This window comes from Lottia gigantea (genome assembly GCF_000327385.1).
Source record: "Lottia gigantea unplaced genomic scaffold LOTGIsca_144, whole genome shotgun sequence".
NCBI lineage: Eukaryota > Metazoa > Mollusca > Gastropoda > Lottiidae > Lottia > Lottia gigantea.
This window is the reverse complement of record NW_008707688.1, coordinates 518,194-528,686: the sequence shown is the minus strand read 5'-3', so window position 1 is coordinate 528,686 and position 10,493 is coordinate 518,194. Positions and strand designations below refer to the sequence as shown.

The window sequence follows — 10,493 nt, the reverse complement described above, 5'->3', positions numbered from 1 at the left end:
AACATACGGTATAATTTAGTATTAGCAGCAGTATTGACCGTAAATATGAAAACAGGATCCGTAACTGAATCTTCCATCTGAATTTGACACTCATTTCTTACAGTGTGTACATTACTTTGATCACGAGTTTTTACAGTGCATTGTTTACATTGATCTGTTTCGCACGTGCCTAATTCTTCACTAGAACTTGAACTGTCAATTGTATTCACCGAATCTTTTTCACGTGCAGACATACAAACTTTTGCAAAATGACCATTTTTACCGCATTTTGAACAAATAACACCTTTTGCTGGGCAATCGGTAGAATTCGCGAGATGTTTTGGGGATCCACATCTGTAGCAAGTTTTCTTTTCAGATTTAGACGAATTCTGTGCACCGGATTTTTCCGATTTGCGATTACTTGAAAAATTAGTTTTAGACTTTGTATTCAAAGAATTAACATTTCCTGGAGGAGAATTTGTACCCGTAGTACCAGTAAGCACTTTCGATTCACGTATGCCGGCTTCAATGGAGCGAGCAAGTTCAACCGCTCGTTGTAAATTTATTTCCGAACCTTCAGTTAACAAGCGTTCACGAATTTTCCGATTGTTAGTCTTTTCAATAAGTTGGTCACGTATAATTTCATCGGCCATAATCCCAAAACTACATGTAGAGGCTAAACCATGCAAAGCAGTTACAAATTCATCTATAGTTTCGCCGGGTTGCTGGCTTCGTCCGCGGAATTTTGACCTTTCCGAAACCGTATTTAATTGTGGTTGAAAATATTCTCGTGCCGCTTGCAAAGATTCTTTAAATGTGTCACCTGGACAGGGAAAATTGTAGAAAATTCTTTGGCCCTCAGTGCTTAAGCAATGAATCAATAAAGCTCTTCTCTTTCTATCTGGCATACTTTCTGCAGAAATCAGCTCTAAATAATTCGTAAACATGCGCTCCCACACCCTCCATTCAATACTAGGTTTACCGGGTGATGGTTTGTAGGCTGGAGGTAGCGGTATACTTGGTTTGTAATTGTAGAATGTATTACGTGCAGCAGGTTCGTCACTGTATGCAGGTAACGATGTGAGAGTTTCTCGGAATAATGTAGGCATATCCGATGTAGGAGAATCCATTTTGTAGTATTAAACTTGTTTACCTCGTCGCCAATTATTTAGTATCGTAAGGACGGCCAAGCGTAGCATAAACAGGACAGGAAGAATCGAATATAAACAAATAAACTTTAATCATCAAATTCAGACATCATGGCGGTTACATACATGTGTGTACTTCTTTCTTGTATTCATACGCATCATAGAAAAACATAGTCCATAAAGGAAAAACAACTCCAATTAAGTATACGAGTGAGATTAATAAGCAATATAACACTTATATATATATAGGGAGTTCCTAAATTCCCCCCCCCCCCCCCCTTGCTTCCATCCACTAAATTAGTTAGGGACAAAAACTACCTGATCGTTTTATATTTTGGGTGTCCGCCGTCTGCCCGTACCACTAACCAGACCAATGCCTTCTGATTGCTGCAAAAAGAATCCCTGCGTAGGTCGTTGAGACTTGGTATATCTTCATTGTTCACTGTATATCAAAGTACTTAAATATATACCTGTTCTGAAACACTTTAGTTTTTGTCCATATCTATTTTAGTTTTTGCTGTGGAGGGGTGTGGGGGCGCTTTAATTACCAAATACCCAGAATATTTTTTGAAAATTAGTTGAACCAGTCTTGGCAGGATTAATGCCTCAATAAAAATATTAAACATATATTAATGATGAATGATTTATTAACATTAAGGTAATTACAAAATCAATTATTTTTACCTCACATCGGCTTTGCGAAAACAGAAATTATTGGTTGTTTGGTTTGAGCTATCAAATTTCAAATTTTGAAAATTTCAAACTCTGAATATGAGACATTTTACATGTATGCCCAAAGTCGAAGTTTTCACACAGATAATATGCATAAATGTCGACAACAACTCCGGATGTCCGGAAAAAGGAGAAAATGCACTATATTCAGGTACATAAAGGGAGGGTTAAACAAAATATGATTTCCGTTGGTACACATCAAAGACATTTATAAAACAGTGACGTTCTTAAGCAATGGAATGATGATGTAGCTGGAGAACGGCAATATAAAAGAATATTTTTATAGTTTATGCTGACCAATTTAAAACAGATTTATCTGGAAGAGAGAATTGGTTGAATATTTGAATGACTTAATATATTAGCTATATTAACCATTTCGACAGACCAGTGGTGACGAATGGGGTTAACACAAAAGGTTGAGCAAAACATCTATATCTTTATCATGTCATAAAAAGTTATATTTTACTCTGTGAACACTACATCGAATGACAAAATAGTTACACACACTGGAAATAAGGATTATAAAATGCAAAAATCAAGAAAATCACTTGTAAGTTGTCATAATTTCATAATAAAATTAGACCATGTATGTATGGTCCACTGACCAAACTAGTTACATTTTTACCTGCAGCTGCAGCAAACAAAAATCTGGAACAATAAAATAATGAGAAAAATCTCAAATCAATAGTTAGTGGATTACACTATTCCGAATTTACTGAATAATGACCAAGAAGTTCTTTTACTCGAGAGTCTAATTGGTGAATGTACACATGTACAGCCGACAGGAATAGTTTCTGTATCCCAATAGAAATCATAAGTTCCATTGATACACTGTTCACGAATAACAGCCACGTTATGGTAGACAGGACGACATCTGTAATTGGAACCCATACAACGGCTACATGTACATCTAGCATACCACAATTTATTGNGGTAACGATTCTCGGAATGATTCTGAACATATTCCCAAGGGCACAACGACTGAATTGCCAATCCACGATGGGAGTGTGAGTTCATGTGGGGGCATGTTTCGTCCGCCTCTTCAAAAATGTCCAAAGGGTTGGGAGATATAGGATCAAAATCCATTCTATAAGTCATGTCAATTGTATAATTTTATTCTATAATTTTATTGTATAAGTTATGCTAAATGTATAATTTATTCTACAAGTCATGTTAATTGTATAATTTTATTCTATAAGTCATGTCAATTGTATAATTTTATTCTATAAGTCATGCTAAATGTATGATTTTATTCTATAAGTCATGTTAATTGTATAATTTTATTCTATAAGTCATGTTAATTGTATAATTTTATTCTATAAGTCATGTTAATTGTATAATTTTATTCTATAAGTCATGCTAATTGTATAATTTTATTCTATAAGTCATGTAAATTGTAATATTTTAAGTCACTTAAATGGTCATATAACAATTTCTTCTTTCTTTTACAATTGGTCTTTTGGAAAATCATTATTGAGTTGACACTTCTAATTCTCTATCATGTACAAATATTAACGAGAACTATTTTGCATGTATAGTGCATAATATTGTAATATTTACATCGGTTTCAAAAAAACGAAATCATGTTAGTTAGAATGGAATGTTCACAAATGATTTCATCGACTAAAGAATATGAATATTGGGATGAAAAGATATATCAAGAATACAGCTCTTGACCCATTGTAGGCATTTAAGTATTTTACTTATGACTTACATGACAAATCAAGCCAAAGAGCTGTTAGTATCAAGATGACATAGCCCATGCTGAACGGGTAGATACAAATATATAAATATTAAGTAAAATTAGTTTTAGTACCCGCCATTTTCCGGTGTTGATTTAATTCTTGAATGTATTTAAATAGTCTTCATAAGTACTAGAACTGTACGAAAATCGCATAATTCCTTCAAAAATATCTCAAACTAGGAATTTCACTTTCTATTTCTATATGTATGACTTTTCTATATATGGCAAAATCTCAAGAAAAGACGAGTCGTTATTATAACATTCGAACGCGGATAATTCTTGACAATGGACACACATGGATTTGAAGTCTAAAATTTCGACAGTTAGCTGTGAAATCTAGTATTGATTAGCTTTGCAAAAAATTCCTGTTGCTTAGACTAAGGAAACGGGTGACGAATCTGTCCCTTTAAAGGCAAACTCATTTAACTAGTGTTTTACTTATAACATACATGAGAAATCAACCAAAGAGATTTAAAAACGAAAAAAACCCAGAAAAGATAGTTAGGCAGCTTCATCCAAATCTGTCAAGAATTGTCCTTTTTTACCTTAAAAGCTAAAATTCCAACGCGTTTAGAGGAACAAGGGCAATAACTCTTTTGATATTTACATTTTTTGATAGGGTGCATCCTTGAATGATAATTAACAATTTCACCAAATAACAATAAGAGTTAATCCTTTTAGAGTGTTTACAAGAGAAAAAATTAACAAGCATACATTATACATTTTCGCTAGAGTTCATCGTCGGATTAAAACAATTTCACCAATTTGCACCTTAATCCGTTGAGAATTTTGTCTACAAATTTTGGACCTACAAAAAAAAACATTATGTCCCTTTAACTTAGAAACATACATACAAAAATGTATAGGAAGATGATGATTAATTTGTTTGGTTTTGTTTTGGACAGATATAATTTTGTGTTTATATTTCTATGACTATTTCAAAACAAATATTTAGTATAACCTAAATCCAAAAACAAATTTTATACAAATCATGAAGCAAAAAAAAAAAACAATAATATTCTCGGATTTAGATTACATTCACATTTGATTAAATTTACTATATCAAACCAAATACATCAAAAAATTATGAAATCGGGCAAGTCAAAACGTTATAATTGTTTTTTTTTTTTTTGTTCCTTGATGAATGGTTCTTTAAGAATGTTTAGAATAACTGCATTCTGTTGGAAATCATCAAAAAATAAACCTAAAGTCCATCAAAATTTGCCGTATCTAAACGAGTTCTCTCTTAGTCATCTTTCGGCCCTTTTGTGCTTAAAATGGATAGGCATCATCCTCGGATTGTTGTAAACACACTTCAAATGTACTTGTAGAATGAGCAGAAGATGTGTGACGATACCTACGGATTGCCGGATCGACAGACAGCCTGCAGACTATATTATCAAAGCAATAATCAAATCAGTTTGCCATTTTTCTAGAACAGGACGATGGAAATTTCACGACCGAAACTGTGAAAGAACACTCAAATATATAGGCTAAGTACAGAGAATAAAGCGGAACCCTTAACACTCCAAAAAATGCAAAAAATGACTTACGTGAGAATGACGTTGAATAAGTAGAAGAAGAACTTTGAAACTCCTCATCCTGAAGGATTAACAGTGGGCAACTTGCTTTTAAAGAACGTGATTATATGGATGTTTATTATATACACAATGTCTTATATCCCCCAGTTCCATTTTCACCTGCTGATTACCTTCCTAATATTTCATATCCGTCATTTTCTGCGGACACCTTACACTCGGATATCCCTTTTGATAGTAAGTCGAGAAGGAGAAATGGACATCACACCGGACTAAATGATTGCTTTTTGATACTGAAAACTCTCAGCGACCATGCCTTGGAAGCGTGGGATGAAATTTCGAGTGCCCCCAAGGAGATGTGAAGTAATCAGATGCTTATAATTAATGCTATTCTTAAAATCTAAAAGTTTTTTTTATCTAGAAACATCTAGAAAGGCGACAACCTCCTTCCATTGACAACTAATAAACTTTATTGGTAAAATGTTTCCAGCATTGCTTTACGTGACATTTATCTTTTCTTTCAACCGCCCATATCTTTGTTCATTTCTTTACGACTTAATTCACGATCTTGAAAAGAAAGTAACTGAAAGACGAACCTGGTGGCGTGGAAAGGAAACCAAACATAAATAAGTAAACGATCTTGTTTTCGGTTTTCATATGTTGCTTCAATAAGACTTTTGCTAAATATTAGTTATCAAAATCAAATTTAAATCTTTAACGAAAGCATTAATGACAAATGAATTTGTAATAAGAGATGGTCAATCATCCAACCGAGATCATAACAACACATATTTCAAATTAAGTCATACACCAGGAAATAGTATCCAGTTCTTTTTTTTTAGAATTTTTTTACAATCTTCTCGGGATCTTCATAAATATTGTTGACGGACCATATAAATAATATTACCCCCTCCCCTCTTTCCGCCCCTTTTTTTTTATTTTCCACGCTGGTAATGGTTCATGATTCAAAAGGGAAAATTTATACCATGCTAGTCAAAACCAAATATAACGGCTCCTATCTGCTCTTACACGTACTTTTGTTATGCTATCACTTATGGAATGCTATAGGCGAAAACGGCTACCCGATTCAGATTCAGATTCAGCTTTACGGTAACTGTCGAGGATTACCAAATGGTTTTTAAAATGATTATCGTCAATCATGACAAGATACGTTACATATCGCGATACAAGGGTCACGATATGATACATATTGCGATATGGGTAATGGGATAAAAATTAACATTTTATCTTCAAAGTTGATAGAAATGGTTAGCGTCCACAGTCTTATAAAAAAATTTCTAACAATTTCAGTGAAAAAACTTGTTCTATCATAAACCAACTTTAAAAAATGCCATCTTTTGTATGGAAAGAGAGGTATCGTCAAGTATCGATACACGGCGTCTCGATACGATACGCATGTACGATTCATCGATAAATCGTGCCAGGACTAATTGTGGCATCCTTGATGATGCAACTCTCTGACTGGGTTTGTCAACTCCATTCATTCTAGATTCTTATCGTTAGAAAATGATATCCCTCGGCCATACCAAATATTTTGTTAAACAAGCAAAAGGGACACGAGAGCAGTGAGCAACCAATGATCTTGAATGGATTGTGATACTGAGGTCGCGTTGTTTTAACATCTCTGCAAACATTTATTGACGTGACAATGAACTGTCTCACCAAACTGAGGCTGACCCAGCTTCCCCTCCCCTCCCCCACCCCCACCCAATTGAACATAAAGAAACAAAAGCCCACTTGAAAATTCTGCGTCTCCTACTCAACTGTCTAATAAAAATTAGACCACTAACCAAACTTTCGTTCTGTTTTTTATTAGCTTTTGTTTTTAATTTGGCCACCTAACTGAAGTGGCTGTATTAAAAATAAAAGCTTATAAAAAAAGTTTGGTCTTAATTTAATTAGACTGCCCTACTCAGCCCCCATACTGATGATTCATAAGGAACACCACTGATTCTATGACCTTTGTGACTAGCAGTAAAGTAGACAGAAAGTATGCAATCCAATGCCCTTTTTATGTACTAACCCAAAGAACCCGTACTGAGAAGCTCTTTATATTTTAAATGTCATAATTATAACGTATTGGTTGATACTTCTAAAAGAAAAAACATACTTTTAACTTAAAGTAAAGTCGACATACTGACGTTAATGGCCAGCAGTTTATAATTTCTTCCTAGTACATAAGACCTTTTAGGATTTGAAATGAGTTGTCGAATGAAGACAGCTTCATGCAGGGGTAATTAGAAAACGCCAATTCATAACCGTTTTCTTTTCAACTTTTTAAGTATCGAGGAATCTGTAAAGTGCACAACCTGTAACACACCGGATTTAAGTTAATTGTTCCACTCGAACGAACAGGCGTGTGAGAGATTATTAAAGGCAATGGTCTGCTATTTTCGGACATTGATTTTATTTAAATAATCTTCAGAAGAATTATAAAATCGAATAATTCCTTTTAATGTATTTCGCTCACAAGCTTATCCCAATTCTGAAAATTAAGGTACTCGAAAGAAGAACCTCCTTTTGAGAAAATACCAATGATGTCGCTGTACGATATTTTTTAATTTATCATGTCTTTAGCCTGGATGCTCCAAAAAGGACGACTCGTTAAAATAACTTCCAAACATGGATAATTATGGGTAGGAAGGCGACGGTAAGCTGTGATCACTAATATTAATCTACTAACTTATTCAGATGACCAGAAGCTAATTTTTGAATGAGGCAAATGATACGGGTAGAGGGTTGAAGTTCATAGTAATCAGACCTCATAAAAGGTGTAACAAATAAAGAACGGACTAATGGTTATATGCCGTTTATTTAGACTTCGTGAAAATTTTAATGTAGCCTACAGCATAGCATTGTTCTGTGTATTCACAAGCATTGCAACTTAGCTAATGTTTTAATAATTAATATTGCAATATATTTCACATTGTTCGTGTATTTCCAGAGGATGTTGAGATAAATATAAAAAAAAAAACAGATTCGTCTACTAGCAGCACTTGCTTCGGCACCGTTTACCAAACAAGTACAAAGTCATAATGCTCATGCGATTAGGATCGTTCAATGAGGTTCAATTTTTATCTGATATTTTCCAACCGTCTAGGAAAATAACAAGAACATCCTACACTAATTCTGTCAAAACGAACTGAACATTGAGAATCGTCTAATGGAAAACAAAACAACACAGGCACATTCACATATTGTTCTCTACAATAGGAATCTTCATTGGTTCCAAAACATCGTGTACAATTACACCTGGCCTCCTGGATCACACTAGGTAACCGGTGTCGATCTCGGTTATTCACATAATACCATGGACACGAGGATCGATCCTGATCTGGACTGAAAGGTCCCAGAGCTAACATGGAAGGACATGTGTTAAACAAGCCACTCTCTCGCAGTCTTTCTGTAGTAATTTCTATGTCCCAGTTTCGCCAACTTTCTATTAAATTGGTAGACTGTAAACAGACGTGACCTTCTGAAGAATCGGACCAATTCCACAAGAGAATGATTAAAATCGTCAGGAAGTTATTTGCTGTCATGTTTCACCGGGCTGAAAGAAGAAATACAATAAGCTTATAATATGTACAATAACAAAATTCATTAAAAAAAAGGTGCTCAATGATAATAGCATTCCAATTTTCAATCATGCGTCTGTGGTTCTTGCAATTCCATAAAGATAAATGTTTGATGGTTACGTGTACATGTAAGCTTCAGCTTGCAATAAATGTACTAATATTAGTAGTTGCAGAAAAACAACTCTCGTTCCTGGGTAGCATTCATGCCATGGGGAGATCATTGGAACCCTGTAAGCTTCTATTTTAAAGGAATATAGTCGTCTAGATATTTGCTTTAGCAACCGACAGAGCTTCAGAGCTCAATTTCAGCTATTCGTGTGATTTTTCAGAAATGTTATTGGACATAATAAATACTTGCAAGAATATTACAATCTGAAAGCAACGGCAATCTTAGCTTCAGAGATTTTTGTTCAGTTGCAATGAAACCGGAAGTTGGTCGGAAGGATGACGCGGGTAGTTAAAAGAAAGCTTAACCAGCTGATAAAGCTATAGATAACGACAGAGCACAATTTCGGCTATTTGTGTGATTTTTCTTCTTTTTTCTTTTTTTTTTTTTTTGTTCTGGGATATAATAACTGCCCTTAAGAATATTATCTAGTTATCTGGAAGTCTAGTCTGGAAGTTTGTTCTGTTGCATGGCAACCGAAAGTCGAATTCTAAAAATGACACAGATAGTTTAAAGTAATCTTTATCAGATGATCAAGTTTTAAATCGAGAAAACTACAGAGTGCTATTTCAGCCATTCGCTTAATACTCAAATAATAAATAGCTCCAGTCTAAGCTTTTGTGGTTTTTATTAAGTTGCATGCCAACCGTTAAATAGTTAAAGGTATAAGCTTTGACATTGTAAACGAAGATCTTGATGTGAAAATGCAAAGGGTTAGTGTTGTAGGATACAATAGGATTGACGGTATCTACTGAGATCCTCTCCTGTGACAGATCGTCAAGCGATGGCAAAGGATTTGTTGGAACCAACCTGCACCACTTTTCTAAAGAGATTAATAGCTCTGTATCTAAGCTTACGTTGTAATTTGTAGGGCGTTTCTCTCAAATTTCATCAATCCAACCAGTCACCTTCTCCTGATGACTGTTCAAGAATCAAATTTGTCCAGATTGTAACAAAGAAGGCGTTTTAGACTATGGGCATCAGTTAAACAGCGTCAACAGATGAAAAATTAAAATAGTACCACAAAATCAAGGACAGCCATTCCACTTATGTAAAGTAGAATCTATCATAATGCAACCAATTTTTGTACGAAAAATAACATAATGTAAGAATCAAAGCTATAAAAATCATGCTTACCAGTTAAAAAGTTAAATTCTACACTGTCACAGACAAATCGAAAAACCATTTTATAGAGTGGAATATCTGATACGAACATGAGCTGGTGGTCATCGGAAGCTTCAGATCTCAAGTGAACTGTATTTTTCTTCTAAATTCTCTCATTTTGTAGGCGAACCGACGAAACAATATAACATAATCAATGGTTGGAGATGATCTTTTAACTAATGTGGGTTAGTCATTTCATTGACCAGTATAATTTGAATTAAATTCTCATAACCAGCAATGGTTTGATTTATTTTTCCCTCGTTGACGTCTCAAATTAAATCAACCGTCATCAGTTTCGCCAAAGATACAAAAAAATCTAGCGACTGTCTTCCTTTAAACTTGTACTAAATTAACTCTTGATTCATTATAGATGTCTCTTTCTATTTTGCTTCACAATGTAGGCCTCAAAATGGATGTCATGTCAAC

The 10,493-nt window shown here is 34.4% G+C and overlaps 1 protein-coding gene across 1 annotated transcript; it reads right to left on the bottom strand.

Annotated features, from left to right (window-relative positions):
* Positions 1-8,236: 8,236 nt before the first annotated feature.
* On the bottom strand, positions 8,237-8,701 carry LOTGIDRAFT_172928 (hypothetical protein; the record flags this gene model as incomplete). The annotated part of the gene is made up of 1 exon (XM_009050108.1): positions 8,237-8,701. The coding sequence occupies one exon, from the start codon at positions 8,699-8,701 to the stop codon at positions 8,237-8,239; it is 465 nt and encodes a 154-aa protein (XP_009048356.1).
* Positions 8,702-10,493: the final 1,792 nt, after the last annotated feature.